This window comes from Rhamphochromis longiceps, linkage group LG8 (genome assembly GCF_057381845.1).
Source record: "Rhamphochromis longiceps isolate RC_006_pf linkage group LG8, R_longiceps_female_GT1.1, whole genome shotgun sequence".
Lineage (NCBI taxonomy): Eukaryota > Metazoa > Chordata > Actinopteri > Cichliformes > Cichlidae > Rhamphochromis > Rhamphochromis longiceps.
This window is the reverse complement of record NC_140564.1, coordinates 13,253,770-13,270,051: the sequence shown is the minus strand read 5'-3', so window position 1 is coordinate 13,270,051 and position 16,282 is coordinate 13,253,770. Positions and strand designations below refer to the sequence as shown.

Here is a 16,282-nt window from a genome sequence, read left to right as displayed (position 1 = left end):
CTGGGGTGGGGTGAGGGGTTGCTCAAAATGTTTGCACAGTGTTGTATGAAACCCACAGTGTTGCAGAAATGTAATTTGACTCGAAGCCAAAAGAAATGGTCAGGAAACTGCTAAAAATAAAGACTCAGTTTGTCATGTGCATTTTGACAATGCTGCCACCAGGCTGTAGCATGTGGCAGTTGAGGGCTGGTTCAATCTCACTTGCACCCTCTGATCGATTTAGTGTCAATGCTGAAAGAAAAAAGAAGAATAAAATCTGGAAATGAAGCTCAGGTGCCATTTCACCGTGATCCAAAGGGAGAACTGTCATAGCTCCCTCCTGGAAGGTATTTTGGAGCAAATACAGCAATATTTTTAAGCGTATTGCATTTCACTGCAAATCCTACACGTGCAGTTTTTAACCCTCAGCGAATGAGCAGTGAAAATAAAGATCATTTATCTACTGTTTGCAAAACACTACACAAGTAACAGAATAATATCACAAAATAACATCAGAAAAACATAATGGCTGTGATAAGCTGATTTCATGTGCCTCCTAGTTGAGTTATGAAGGGCATTTTGTTAAAATCGCAATGTTGATCTACAAACACTCTACAAACTTTAATGTAAAACTTTAACAAGTACAGTAATGTTTAATTTTTTTTAAGGCATCATTATTCATTTCTAGTTAATTCATGGGATTAACGTGTCCTTACTGTAGTTTTTGTTTTTGGTAACAGATTTCGTACTAAGAGTGTCTGAGCCCAAACAGGAAGGGGAGAGCCCTCTGTGACTGCTTGCCTAAATCTAAAGTCAAAGTGAAACAAGAAGAATAAAAACATCTGTGTGCCATGAATGGAGACATGATTTGCAATCACCATAAATTTAAGAACAATAAATCCCAAATTATAAGAATGGTTCTCGAATCCAGAAACGGAGCTAAAAGAATGAGTAAAGTAACTTCAGACACGATTAAAGGCGAGTTACGCTTATTTGACGCTAAACTTAAAGAGACTGCAGAAAGTCAGTGCTGTGTTTACAAAACAACAACCAAAAAAAATCCAAAAGATCTAAAAATGTTAACCGAAAAGGAAGCAGACTACCTGAAGCAAAAATTAAAATGCCCAGATTTTTAAAGAGGAATAGAGTGGACTCGTTAAAATGGAAATAACTTTTAAGCTGACAGGAAAAAAATGTTACAAACAGCAGCTCAGTTTCCTCTTTCGGCCATTTCACATCCTTTTTACCTTAGTTTACAGAACTACACATTAACCACAGCCGTGCCTGAAGGATATTTTAAGTGGGCGAGCATCATTCTAATTACAAGATGCAACAAACAAACGCAGCGCTGCGCAAATTATTCCTCATGAGATATCCGTCTGCAAAGGCGGATCAACCTTTCATGTAGTTAAAAGTCAAATGATACCTACACAGTCCCACTCATTCTTCTCTGTCACATCATGCGTCATTTTAGACTGTCAAATCATAGTGTGACAATGCAACAACAAAAAAAAAAAAAATCTCTCTTCCCTCTCACAGCCTGCATATCATCTGTGCAACTTCCTCATTCGCTGACTTGTGCTCGACGTGACTTGAGAGCGTGCTCCTGAAACGAGAACGAAAACTGAAGGCCAAAACACGCATGCATAAACACACAAAAACCAGACAAAGCAGAGGCAGAGCCACCGGTCTGTGCTTTCTCTTCCTGATGCAGTAACGCAGCCTGGAGCCTGTGTGGACTTTTCCTCCACTTTTTTTCTTTTTTAATTAACAGGATACCTTGCTGAGTCGATCAAGAGTGGGTAGGTCAGGTAGAAAGGCTGGTTGGACTCTGCTGCCAGCATGCTCCGGCAGTCTCTGAGCATCCTGAAGCAGTTGGGCACTGCGACAAGGTAAGCCTGAACTTGTATTCTGAATGTTGCATTTAAACGACATTATGATCACATTTAAAGTAAATTTAAGGTCTTCTGTGGCGCCAAACGTTGCGTCGTGTAAGACAGATGTCCCTTGAGTTACATATTGCCGCATTAGATAAAGAAATCAGTAACCACAGCCGTGACCATAGTGTAATGAATATACATCAGCTTGAACAGTAGTATTCGGTGGCTGTCTGTAGGGAAATATCACTGAGACTTCTCTGCTTTATTTTTGTCATTTATGCTCATCATATACTACCAGCCACCTTAATGCCACTCCTGCTATCAGACTACATGAAAAATTATCCACCGCTGCGTTACTAATACGATGGATCGCTTTACTTTGAGACTTTATTTTCTTTAACGCTAAGAGGGAGGGGAATTCTCAGTGCAGTTTTCGTATCAGTTTGATAATCTGATTTGGTTTTTTGTATGTTCTCACTTTCAGTGTGATGGAAGTGTGTAAAGTAGCTGGTTCCTCTTTAAAGTGACTCATACTGTTTGGATTTTGAGGGAAACCTCGGACTCAGAGCGGCTGAGCACTTCTGAACAGAGAAACTGACTCAAGGTTGTGGTGAATGTTAGAAACACACTCTGGAAAGATGGTGGCTCTTTGTCAGGAGGTTGCTTTTAAATTGCTAAACTGATATTTCAACAGTGCAAACATTAACTGGAAAATAAAAGCCTTTGTCACAACAGTTCTCTGGGCTTTTTGAAGGCTCTTCAGCTGATTCACATACTGCTCGCTAAAGCCTCGTTAGAAATTCAGTGGAAGGGTGTCTGGCAGGTAGCTTATTGAAGGGAAACGGGGAGAAAAGGCTGAGGTATGCCTAATTACACAAGAAGTGGACTGAGAATTGTTGGGTCTGATGGAGTGTTAAATCCAAATTTGAAATTCAGGTCAGGAGAGTTTATCTGTAACACACGGTGGAGGCTCTGTCATGGTTTGGGTCTGCATTTCAGCGAGTGGTGTTGGAGAGCTTGTCAAAATTGATAGAACTCATAGATTTACTGGACTTTAGCCATGTTGCACGGGGAAAGTGTTTGATTGACTTCATTTGTCTTCAAGACCCAAACACGTTGTCAGAGCAGTATCAGAACACAGTGGAATAGTAATGCACTGGGCTCTATAGATCCCGGACCTCATCACTGAAGCAGTCTGGGAACATCTGGACAGAGAACAGAACAAAAGACCAAAATCCGAAGTACAGCTTTGAATATCTTCCAAGAAGCCCAGAGAACTATTCCCGAAGACTACACAAAACCTGCATACTAGAGTTCAAACTGCCCTGAAGAATAAATATGTCATATGAAAAATAGACTTGGTAGTTATTCAAAACTCTGTTTTTGCCTTATATACTGTATTTCCATGCAGGTTTGCACATGTTTCAGTAAACACCCATTTCCTGTTTTCCTTGCAAAAAAATGAAGTAATATGGGATGGCTTAAGACTTTTGCACAACACCTTAAAGTTGAAAGTAGGTGCCAGATTATGTTAGGCATTCCTGTGGTTGACTACCACTGAGTGACTGGCGTTAGCAAAGAAGTGGGTGACTAAATCATGTACCTTTGCGCTATTTGGTTTTCTTGGTACAAGCTTGCATGCAGCAGGGCTAGAGGAGTGTGGTTTCAGGCTGTGCTCCCTTTACCTTTGACGCATTCTGGTTTAATAATAAACTCGGCAGCGTGCATCTGCAGCAGGGCAACGTGGGCTCCAACTAACACGAACAGCACTTTTCACTTTGTACTGGAGCGTTGAGCTCTGATGAAATAAACACACATATAAATAGACATATTGCACACTGATCTAAACACATACACCTCTAAGGTCTCACATACAATTCCTAATAAAGTATATGTGCTCTAAAACAAGCACCTACTGAGGATTTCTTCTCCTTGTGTTGCGAAAGGCCAGATTTTAGATTCACGAGAGGAATTAAAACTATACCTTAGAAGTACTGAAGCATAACTGAACTCTTTGTGAACTGGGCTTGGTTTCCTTTCAGCTTAGCACAAACATAATGGCTGCAGTGACTTTTATCGGCTCTCTGTAGATTGCTTTGCCTCCTCTTGTGACAGCAGAGAAACTTGTGGTGTTGCAGTCCTCCCCACCTGGTGCTAAATAAACCACAGCACTACCCTACACGCCCATGCTTAGGCTCTTGTCATGGTGTCGCATGTTATTCAGGCCTAAAATGTCCTTTATCTTTTACCACCCCCACATTTAGATATATTTATGTCCCCCATGCAGAAGAGGCGCAAACTGCGAGGCCACTGCACTGAAACAGTAGGAAAGTCAGTTACCCGGTACAGAAATAACTTTATCACGTGGTGTGCTCAAATACACCAAAAAAATTGCGATGACTTCTTGGTGAAAGTTTCATTTGATTTGTTACTGAAAGCAAGTCTAGTCAACTGGGGCTGTACTTTATGTTTGTGACTAATCAGCACATATTAATTAGCACAGCAACATGCTAAACTGAGATAGTCAACATGGTAAACATCACTTACCTGCTAAATGACTGTATATAAAAGACTGATGCCAGTGCAGAAGTGCCTTAAAGTGGCATTCTTTCTGATGGTCAGCAGGGTGTGATGCATCGTCCAAGTCCACATATATATGAGAAAGATTCATGACTATATTCATGATATTTCGGTTATGTTAGGTTATATTGGTGTTTCATGTGTATTACTTGATGTTTGGGTCTCTATTTATAACTGGACAACTTTTGGATAGTCCCACTATCTAGTCTCACAAATGAGTAATAATGGCTGAAACTGTATTTTACCCGATTAATGAACTAGAAAACTAGATTTAACTGTACATCCCATGATTCAACAGTTTGTAGAAGTAGTAGTGTGAAGTACTCATTTTCTGTATGACTTTATCAGTTTCTCGTATCGTTACGGAATTATTTTGACCCACTCTTCTCTCACATGTCGTGCATTTCATTCAAGTTGATGTCTGGGCTTTGACGTGGTCACTACAACACCTTGATTCTTTTCCAGTCATTCTCTTGTAGGTTTGCTGCAGCGTTTAGGATCATGTTCTGTTGCATGTCCTTTCTGACCTAAGCTTTAGCTGACGGACAGATTGCCTCACGTTTGACACTAGAGCACTTTGGTGCACAGAGGAGTTCATGGTTGACGCAGTGGTTGCATGGTTCACAGATCCTGTGGCTGCAAAACAAGCCCAAATCATCACCCCTCCACCACCGTGCTTAATACATGAGACATTTGTGTTGATACTCTGGGTATAGCTCTGGGTTTGATTCTCTGGGGCTTTTGGTCAAACATGGAGCTGTCACATTGCTCCAGAAGATTTGTACTTTTTTCAGGCACGGCCACCGTGCTGAGCTGAATTGTTCTTTTTGTAGAGCCTTTCTGCTAAGAACCTTTCCAAACAAGCCACACTTGTTCGATCTTTTTATAGCTGTACTGCCATGAAGATGACAAGATTACACAGTTTGTGTAATCTGTAGATACTAATTTAAATGTAGCTCTTGCGGTTTTTAACAGTTTCTCTGCTACTTATCCTCTGAATTCCTATGGAAGCAGTAATGGTGTATTTACATTTTTACCAGCCTTAAAGTCCAGGGCCCGTATCCCTAAAGAATCTTTGTGCAAAAAGTGGCTCCTAGCGGCCAAATTCTAAGAAAATTCTCAGAGTCATGACGTTTTCTTAGAATTTCCCCTAAAAGTGACACGACAATCCCAGTTAATATAAAAGCTATTCCTCAAGATTCCTAACGCTTAAAAGGGCTCCTAAGGCAAGATCTGCTAAGAGCAGGGAAGAGGACTTTTAGTGGCTTAGGAGTTCCCCTAAGCAGCTGCACAAAATGGCCAACAGAAGAGGCAGGAGAGATGTCCTGCAAACATTGGATGACAGGGAATTATTGAGACGCTACAGATTGGATCGTGCAGGAATCATGTTTGTGGTGGATCTCCTTAGAGATGCAATTACTTCACCAACTCGACGCCACAACGCTATTACACCAGAGACGAAAGTAATCACAACCCTGAGGTATTTGGCAACCGGGAAAATGCAACAATGCAGCAGTGATGACTTGGGTCTGCAATCACAGACATTGCTAAAAGCTGAGCGGTGTTACCCTCGTTAAGACCACACTGGACTTGTAACGTTGTGATTTCTACTTCATTAATGACAGCCCCTTGAGATAGGCCATCTTGTTTTCAACAGGGTCCATATGGGAGTGAAAGTACAAAATATGTCAGCTAGGATATTAATATGAGCAAATAAGACACAAATCATTATTTGAACAGGGTGTAATGAGTTTAAGTTTTCACATATTTTAGATTCTAATGTTAGGCTATAACCCCTACAGCTTACTATTCATTTTCCAGATATTTTCTTGAATGTGAAATATTATTTACAATTACAGTCAGCATAAGATTAGAGTGTATAATTATGTTTATTGATTTGAGGGTACATCCTTTGCTCATTATCACCAAAAGCTCATTTCCATCAAACTTGTAGGATCAACCAATCACGGCTTTTGAAATGATGACTCATACCTAGCAACGGGGTCAACCACACCTCCTCACTAAGATAGGATTTTCCATCCATTCCTTGCTCAGAGTTCACTGAAAATGTTCTGGAATCACTTCTAAGCTAAAACTCCTGGCAAGGAATTTTTAGGTTAAGTTAGGAGCTCTCTGAGAGGATTCTCAGAATCTTTAGGGATACGGGCCCAGGTCTGGTTTGTTATGACTAGTTTAAAATAATAATATATATGTAAAAAAAGATAGCAATGACTGAAATAGTAAACTTTAAACTTCAAAACCAGTGTGTGATGTCATGTTGGCTATGTTCATTGTGAGCACGTTAGCATGCTAATGCTAGCATTTTTCAAGTTTCCGTTTTAAGCACAGGTTACAGGTTGGTTTCAAACATTGAGACCGATACGATTTTTAAGTCAAAATGTACATTTCAAGCCCCTTTATTTTTTTGACATTTATTTCTTTTTAGCTACAGCTAACAGAATTCTTTCACATTTTGATTAGCCGAGTAACAATTTTTAGACCACAGAATATAAAAACAGCAGCACAATATCACAGTCCAAGGTTGCATGTTTGAATTCAGTTGATTTAAATAAATTTAGAAAACCCTGAATATCAACAGACACGTGTTATCCTTAGCTTAATTATATGTATTAAATCAGCGGTCCCCAACCTTTTTTGCGCCACGGACCGGTTTATGTCCGACAATATTTTCACAGACTGCCCTTTAAGGTGTCACGGTAAGTAACACCAGTGCCAGTACCAAAAAAAATAACACACGGGAAAGACCCAAGGAAACCGAGTTATCGATGAAAATGATTAACCCCGAGCCTCAACTCTTGCAGCCTGGTACCAAACGACTCATGGACTGGTCCGTGGCCCGGCGGTTGGGGACCGCTGCATTAAATATCATGCTAAAACAATACATTAAACAGCAGATCTTTTCTAAATTAATATCATTTTTTTGCAGGTCACAAGATGCTACCGACCTTCTACATGAAGACCTGGTTATGGTGAGAAAAATAATCTGCTTTACCCTTACAGATTTCTTTTATTCTTATACTGTTATGAATAACGTATTATTCAAGATACAGTGTGGTTTATAGCCATAGCTGTATATTGTCAATGGTTACCACAGCGATGCTCTACTAGCTCTACTAGAGGACACATTCACTTACCACCCACTTTCTATTTCATGTAAATTTATGCAACAATAGCATTTTTCGTTTGCACACATCATTTATAGCAGTAAAATAATAAATTAAATACCATCATTCGACGCTCTAAGGTTCACCGTATGTGTGTTTGACCAAAGGTGGAGCAGAGGATTGAACCAGCCAGGAAGGCAGCTCAGGTCCTCCATAAAAAGCTGCAGAGCTGCATGCAGAGTCAACCGGGGCTGGAGGCCGAAAAACGAATGGTAGCAGTGTTAATGCATCTGCGTGGTTTATGGAAATGCTCTGTTAGTTACTGAAAAATGTCACATGTCCTCCTCTCTCTACAGAAAAAACTTCCTCTGATGCTTCTGTCTGTCAGCATGGCAGAAAGTCTGAAAGACTTCGATGCAGAGTCCTCAATCAGGTGACAGGTTTGATCTTCTGCAGTTACCCTTCCACCCCTCCATTGATCCATCTGTGTTCTGTACTTGAACTCCAATGCTCTTACTGACACTAGAGTCATGCAAAAACCTCATGACTGTAGTGTGGAGGTTTTCGAGTTTTCACTTCTGGGTGAAAAAAGAAAGAGGATGCTGTCTATGACTTGCTACCAGAGCTCTGTGCATCTGCTTTATTTAGAGTTTAGCGCTATAATAGGTTAGCCTGATGGGTTGCATGCATGCCATTTGCTTTGTATATTGATTTATCTAGTTTAAATCTGAAGGAACATGCTTTTTTGCACTTTTAAATGAAATTTATAGCATGTCTTCTGATATATTTCCAAAACAGTATATCAGATTTGAGGTGGATATTTATCATGATTTGGTCGTGTGTGTGTGTGACAGGAGGGTGCTGGAAATGTGCTGTTTCATGGAGAAGATGCTGGCCAACATGCTGGCAGACTTTGAGATGAAAATGGAGAAGGAGGTCCTGGAGCCACTAAACAAGCTTAGCGAGGTGACAACAGCTTAATGTTCATGTTGCTGAACAGAAGATCAGTGATGAGCAAAACCAAGAATATGTTCTGATATAATTTAGGCTAAAAGTGCTTTTTTAATTTTTAACCCGTGAAGCTCCTTCATGAACAGAAGGGTTTTTCTCATAGTTTAGGCTTTCCTGTTGAACAAAATGACTCAGTTTGCATCAAACATTAACTGGAACCCCCCCCAAACTGTTCAAATGGTCATCAAACCACAACTTAACTGATGTACACTGAGGTGTCAAAACTTGTCATTATAGGTACAGAGGAGGTCGTTAAATGCTAGATGAGTTAACTACTTGTGCTTTTGTAGCCACTTGAACGTCATTGTTAAGTCTTTGCTATATTCTGCCCATCCCCTGTATGTGATTATTTAGAAATATAGACTACACTCATGCACAATCCTCTAGATGTAACTAAATGATCACATAAAATCTTTTTTTTCCCTTTTTGTGTCCATTTAGGATGATTTACCTGAAATTCTAAGGAACAAAAAGCAGTTTGCAAAGCTCACAACAGATTGGAACAATGCAAGAATGAGGTGAGGTTTTTAAACATCCTGCACTTTAACCACACACCCCACCCCACAATTTTTCAAATTTTTATATGTGTCGGCGTGTGTGTGTATGTGTGGTCAGGAGTCAGGCTAGCACTGGACCTCAGGCAAAGCAGGATGGGCTTAGGGAAGAAATGGAAGAAGCTTGGAGGAAGCTGGAGAGCATCAAGGTACAAGTGTTTAAGTCTGTTTGGAATCAATGGCGTCGTCTTGATCTCTGACCTTTTGCTGTTGTCTCTGTAGGACCAGTACTCTGCAGACCTGTATCACTTTGCAACTAAGGAGGATGACTACGCAAATTACTTTATTCGTGTGAGTCACCGTTACGGTAATGATGTGACCTTTTTCTTAACTTTGACTTTTGTTTCTTTTTATATCCACCGCCTCTGCTTCTCTCTTGGTCAAAAAATAGCTTCTCGAGCTGCAGGCAGAATACCACAAGAATTCTCACATGTTCCTGGATAAAAACATCAGCGAACTCAAAGAGGATCACAGTCAAAAAGGTAACCCGAGTTTTCTCAGGTCCGTGCGTTTCATCCGCTGCACTGATGTAATATTGCGATACGTGTCATCATGCCCTGCTGTGTGTTTTGCAGAGTCGTCACAAAGCCTCTCCAACCAGAAGGTCTACGGGGAGCCTCTGCTCTCACATTTGTCTCAAAGCAACAGAGAAATCGCGGCGCCCATCCAGGAGTGTATTCACATGCTGCTGAGAACAGGCATGAGAGAGGAGGTACCGCACAGTGTTCGCAGTCATAACACACAGACCCAGAAATATGCAAATTAAAAGTGCTTTCATTGCCCACTTAAATTGCTGTGCACCGTCCAAGCCTGAGTGCACATCATATTGCTTTCTGAGGTTATTACTGTTATGTAACTCTCAGGATTTATGCTGCTCTAAGCACTAATTTAGACACTTTGTATACTCTTGGATCACTATAATGCATCACATGGTCTTCTCAGGCTCACGGCTCAGCTATCGGCTGAATTGAGGAGCTGCACAAAGGCCCAGTGTTATATGAATAGTGATTCTTTTGAACCAAAGCTAGTGTAGCATCACAGGAACAAAGAAAAGAGCTCCAAATTAACATCACAGGTCCTATTTAAATCAACGTGTACGGGCCAGCAGCTCTGCAAAACTGGAGTCAGATTTACTCACTAAAATTAAAAAGAAGTTTAGAGCATTGGTGTGTTAATGTTTGTTCATTTGCAGTAACTACAAAGTACAGTTAAGATTGATGGGAAAGTAATCAGTTTTGCATGTTAAGCATAAACTGTATGGGCAAACTGAAAGGGTGGAAAAAAATCAGTGTCTAAACGTATATAATCAGTAAAGAGGGTGTTAACACTTTCTTTCTGAGCCGTGGGGGCTTTCCCTGGTTATGTTGATTTGAACTGACTGACTGCTGGCTGGTTGCGACTTCTACCGCTCGAACGCTCTTTTTTTTTCTCCCGTTTTTCATGAACCGTCGTCTTTCCTCAGGGTCTGTTTCGCTTGGCCGCCGCAGCCTCGGTGATGAAGAGGCTGAAGACGTGTCTGAATCAAGGGACGGTGGACCACAGCGAGTTCAGCATGGACCCTCACGCCGTGGCAGGTGAGGCTGTGCCCTCTTCCATTTCCCGTCATGAGGGCTCTTCCTCATCTGGCCAGCCAATGTGACTTTCACAGCTCATTTTAACAACCCAGTTCCTCTTCTGTTTGCTCCAAGTACAGCTTCCTGTGAACATCAAAAACACCACTTCAGTGCGCTAGAATTATTTATAGCAGTGCAATATAAAAGCGTTTATTAATGGATTATGTTGAGAAAACAGCAAGAAGGTTAAATTCAAAATGGAATATTTTGGGTTAATAAATATATGTGTTTTTATCTAACGGTGGGATTTACTTCTGAATGTGTCGACAGGAGCTTTGAAGTGTTACCTCCGAGAACTTCCCGAACCTCTAATGACGTTTGACCTCTACAACGACTGGTTTAAAGCAGCAGGGTCTGTACAAAATCGATTTCTACATTTCTCATTTTGACTGTGGTGTGTTCCTTAACTCTGACCTCTGACCCCATAGGGAGAAAGAGCTGTCAGAGAAGCTGGAACAATTCAAGATACTTCTAAAGAAACTGCCACCTGAAAACTACAACAACCTCAGGTGTGTAGTCTGTGAATAGCTTTTTTCTTTTTTTGCACTCACACGATCAAATGTTCTGACGAAGAAGTTGTTGTTTTTTAAATTTACCTAACTGAAATATTTCAGCAGTATTGTTGGCTCATGAGTCATGATGGCTCTTTGTTTTGTATATATATAGTATGTGTGGTTAAGACAATATAAAAAAGATGTATTGGGTTCAGTTTTGGCCCTTGTGTTTCTGCTCAGATGTCTAGTTAGTTTTTAATGTGTCTTGAATTAGCTTCTGTTGGTCCTGTGTATGGTGGACCTGAGAGGTCAAATGCACTGCAACCTAAGAAAACACCAGCAAATAGAAAAAACACTGCAAAAACACACAAAAACACAAGACACACCCAATAAACAACAAAGGAATTTTAGTAAAACACAATAGAAGTGAAAAAAAAAAACCCTGATGTTTTGTGTAATGTGTGTTTTAATCACATGATTCATGTAACTGTGGACACATGCCTGCTGTTAGCCCTTTACTGTTAGCGTCTCACTTCTGCAGCGTGCTGTCACTTTGGAGCTTTTGCTGCCATTTTTCCTCTTTCCTTTGTGTTTTATTTTACTTCCTTTGTGTTTTATTTTACTTCCTTTGTGTTTTATTTTACTTCCTTTGTGTTTTGCATGCTTTTGCAGAATTTCTCTATTTGCTGCTGTTTTCTTGTTTTTGACCTTTAAGGACCACCATACCTCATCAACTAAGTCAGCGAACTATGCATCAACATGTTATCATTATGTGTGGCTTAATAGTGCTGTGCAATACTGCAAATTTAGGTATTAATCTGATACCGAGTCAATACAGGGCCAGTATTGCTAATACCGATACAAATAGTGATACTTTTAAGGCATTTTATGTTTAGGGAGAGCAGTGTGACTTATGGGATGACTCATCAGCACATTGCAAATTCTGAACACATTTTAGTGATCATGAAATCACTGTGTGTACTTTTTAGACCTGGAATATAAACGTACCTGTCCCTCAGTTACTTAGAGTCAGCTTCTATTATTTCATTGTGCATGTTGGAGGTATAAAAGTAACACCACTGAGTGGGCTACGCAGTGAACTTAAAGCAGAGAAACAAAGTTTTGATCTGATACCACTCAGATATATCTGCCCACCTTAAAAGGCTTAACATTTGGCTCATACTACCCTTATTTCAAAGCACAGCCTCAGTGTTGCTAACATGGCAGAGGAAATCAACAAGTCTTATATTTATTTCAATTTTCATATATCTTGTGTTAATATGTCTATAAGTCTTCATTTTTTTCTTTCCATCTTCTTTTCTTGCTTATCAGGTACCTGGTCCAGTTCCTGTCTCTGTTGTCTGAGCAGCAGGCTATAAACAAAATGACACCAAGTAACATCGCCATCGTCCTGGGACCAAACCTGCTCTGGCCGCGAGCTGAGGGGTACGTGTGTTTAATCATATTCCAAGTTATTCCTGTTCTTACACTGTTAACAATATTTGTGGTTTATGTGAGTCCTCTGCTCTCTCAATCACTTTGCCTCGTTAGGGAAGCTGCTCTCTTTGACATGGCTTCAGCTTCTTCAGTCCAGGTGGTGACAGTCATTGAGCCTCTTATTCAGTACAGCTCTGATCTCTTCCCCGAAGGTAAATGCACTCTTAATGTAAACTGAAAGCTGTTCTTTGAAGACTTGTTGTTCAGCATGGCTAAAAGATACATACACTGATGCGGGGATATGATATGATACAGAAAAATGAAGAACTGGGCCCTTAGACATGTATGTGACTTAATTATCTGGTAAGAAAGCCAGATCGCAAACAATACAGATCTTCACAGAATCACTTTTACACAATATCAGTTGCTCTGACTGAGTCTGCTGTTAACCACAGTTCATGTGTGGGTGGGTTTTAATGTAACATATTTTTTTCTTTTCGTATTTGCAATAACCACAATTATTTTATTGTATTTTATATCTTGCTAAAAACACGAGTTGCAGTTAATATGAATGTTGCTTTGTTCTGTCAAGAATACGGGAGAAAAACATGGAAATGAATAAAGCCTGTGTTATTTTTCACCTCTCTGCAACACCCGCTCAGAAACTTAGTACACCCTTAGATGCACCCTTGCACAGGAAACTGTGCATGTGGCAAGTGGAGCAGGTCAAAGATGAATGTAGATGATGTGAACGGGGATGAACGTGTACATCAGCTGAGTGCAATGAGTAAGACTCTTTTTATTTATTTGTTTTGATCAGCTCTCTCGTTCGAGATCCCAGAACTTCCCGAGGTCCTGGATGCGTCTCTGCCCTCTCCCGTTGTCCCAGAAAAGGGGAAACTGAGCAGAACTGTTTCCTCCTCTTCCTCCACAGCCTCCTCGTCTGCATATCACTTCCCTCTTTCCAAGACAAACAGGTACTGCGTAATAAGTGCAGTAATCATATCAAAGATATTTATATTTTAAGATATGTTATGATATGATGTTAAATATTCAGTGGCTACAAATGCTAAAAAGTGGAAACTCTTTAAAATACTTGAACCTGCAGCACAGCCTCTCAGGACAGCGGCGTCTCCTTCCTGGTGAAATCTGGCTCTGTGAGCGGCCGCAGTGGCACCTCCACGTGGGGCAGCCCTGAAGCGGAGACGGCAGCACCTGCTCAACCAAACAGGACGCCCAGCAGCTCATCCTTGACCGATCCCGGCCCGTCTCCGGCCTCTGACTCTACAGCCGCGTCCAGCTCAACAGCAAACCAGAACCCGACTCCGCTTCCCAGAGCAGCGGGATCTGCGACAAACTCAGGCCAGGCCCGGAGTCCCACCCAGAGGCAGATCTCAGAACAGAACCCGCTCGAGCCAATTTTGGAAGCACCGCCAGATTCTCCCAGGGCATTAGTGAAGATCGCGTCACCGTTTAAACGTAAGTCAAAGGTTCAGTCAAACAGGTCGAGCTGGGACTGCCTCTCCAGAAGCACTTTCAGCACTTTAGTTTTTCATACGTACACACGAGACATTACATTACTCTAATATAAGCTGACGCAGGTGAAGCTGGGATATCCTATTACGCATTATCTTTCAAATTTTAAAGATCATGATCTCAGTACATAAAGATGAGATCATCAGGGTAATTTTTACCATATTATAAATATCCCTACCAAAGGAGCTATTTTTGGACTGAGCGTATCTCTATCAGCACTTACTGTTTCTTTTCCATTGTAGAAAGCTCAGTACAGACTCGTTAGTCAAAATAGTGGCTTGGTAATTCGATGTATTTTAATATGAGGAAAAATACATCTACCGCTGTTATTTTAACAATCAGGATGTACACAGGAAACAGGAAGTCTCACACCGCTGACCAGAGTATCAATCTTTAGGTTCATGCGTCATCTCTTACACTTTTTTAACTGCCTCGCTGGCTGAAAGATGTTGCCTTATAAGTATCGTGCTGTTCATCTATCTACCAAACCATTTTTCCTTAAATGCAGTGCATTTCTATAATAGCTTATACAATGTAAAGCAACTGGGTAGTCACATACTTCCACCAGATGTCGAAATTTGATACTAGAATTTAAGTGAAACTCTGTCAATGAAGTAAACTAAACACATAAATCAAATATAGTTGAATGAGAAATTACATATCTGTACATATCGGCTAAACATAGACTGTACGAGCACTGAAACCGTAGCTAAACCTGACACATGTATATAATATAGTGATAGGTTTATAGTCTATGTAACATGTAGAGTGTGTTAACCTCTAGAGCAGATTGTAACAGACATGTGATTTATTTGGTGTTAACTGCTGTATTAGGAAAAACAGATTGCATATAATTGCCATTTTAATGCCTTTCAGTTGCAGACTGATATAAGACTGACTCAACATGTCAACATTTGGGGCAGTGTTGCTCAAAAATCTCATTTTACAGCAGAAAAACCGAGAAGTGAGATCACTTTATCTTACTGGATAACACAGATAATGACGTCTTTTAAATATGAGGACATAAATTGCAAAAGAGGTGATAAATTGCAGTATGTGAATTATTGTTATATCACATCGTGTCTGGTGTTTCAGCTCAGGCATTAAAAATGCGGCTAAATCTGTCTTTTATTTACAGTGTATACCACAGATATAATTCAGTTGTTTAAAGTTTGTGATTTTCGCTTTCAGAAGTGCATGACTTCTTGTACTCGTGCGCTCAGTGCTGTCATCCCCCCCCCCCCCGCTATCTTTCTTACAGCAAGGAGAACTTTCCCCCCGAGCAAGTCTAACCAGCCAAACGAGCAGGTCACGGTTCAGTTCTCCAAACCAAAACTGCCGCCACCTCTCAAGTCACATGCCCCTCCACCCCCGATTGCACCTGCGACGGTTCCAGACACTAGGCCCCATCCGACGCCTGCACCCCGAGGACAGCAGGCCAGCATGAAAAAGCCTCCTCCGAAAAAGCCTGGACTCAAAGCTCCAAACTGCCCTCCACCTCTTCCCCCACCATCACAGGCAAAAGAGGTTCCTTCTATGGCACAGTGAGAAACAAACGTCCCTCAAAGTTCTGTTAGTGAGTCGAGCAGAACAGCCGCTGAAACACTTTCATATTTTGTCATTAAAAAAAAAAGACAAAGAGTGCTGGGTACGCTTAGATTGTTCGGTTAGTTGATTTTAAGTGTTGCAGATTTTTTCCCCCGTAACCAGCCTAGTAATTTTATTTATTCTGATGGTTTTACGGTCAGAGAAAAAAAATAGACCTATGATAAATGAATTCATAGCAAAAATATTTTCCTGTTTTCCTGTGGAATTGTCCATAAATGTACAAAACAATTGTATTTGTGTAAGCTATTTTAGTGTGGGAAAACTTTTTTTTTCTCTGTTTTTGGCATTTCACTTATTAAACGATACCCCACCCATAAACCGATAGTGGCTGTGCTCACTTTGAACAGTCCTCGAAAATTCAAACTTTTTACAGCAGTGTTTTGGGGTTTATAGAGTGTGTCTGGAATATTCCTTTAAACCAACTTGAAATGAATGCACAACTCATTAAAAACACCTTTATTGTCA

General features: G+C 40.6%; 1 protein-coding gene across 1 annotated transcript; it reads left to right on the top strand.

Moving 5' to 3' along the window:
- The first annotated feature begins 1,568 nt into the window (after nt 1–1,568).
- On the top strand, nt 1,569–16,275 carry sh3bp1 (SH3-domain binding protein 1). Its single transcript, XM_085415816.1, has 18 exons — nt 1,569–1,871; nt 7,387–7,429; nt 7,732–7,836; nt 7,921–7,997; nt 8,419–8,530; nt 9,017–9,093; nt 9,191–9,278; nt 9,352–9,420; nt 9,521–9,611; nt 9,705–9,841; nt 10,592–10,703; nt 11,013–11,094; nt 11,171–11,251; nt 12,569–12,682; nt 12,788–12,885; nt 13,494–13,650; nt 13,782–14,152; nt 15,471–16,275. The coding sequence occupies exons 1-18, from the start codon at nt 1,822–1,824 to the stop codon at nt 15,755–15,757; spliced, it is 2,151 nt and encodes a 716-aa protein (XP_085271942.1). The 5' UTR covers nt 1,569–1,821; the 3' UTR covers nt 15,758–16,275.
- The last annotated feature ends 7 nt before the right edge of the window (nt 16,276–16,282 follow it).

Excerpts from the sequence above, each read along its gene's own strand:
- sh3bp1 (XM_085415816.1), top strand. The coding sequence starts at position 1,822 with ATGCTCCGGCAGTCTCTGAGCATCCTGAAGCAGTTGGGCACTGCGACA. Across the intron at positions 7,430-7,731 it reads TACATGAAGACCTGGTTATG|GTGGAGCAGAGGATTGAACC; the intron begins GTGAGAAAAATA and ends GTTTGACCAAAG. Across the intron at positions 7,837-7,920 it reads TGGAGGCCGAAAAACGAATG|AAAAAACTTCCTCTGATGCT; the intron begins GTAGCAGTGTTA and ends CTCTCTCTACAG.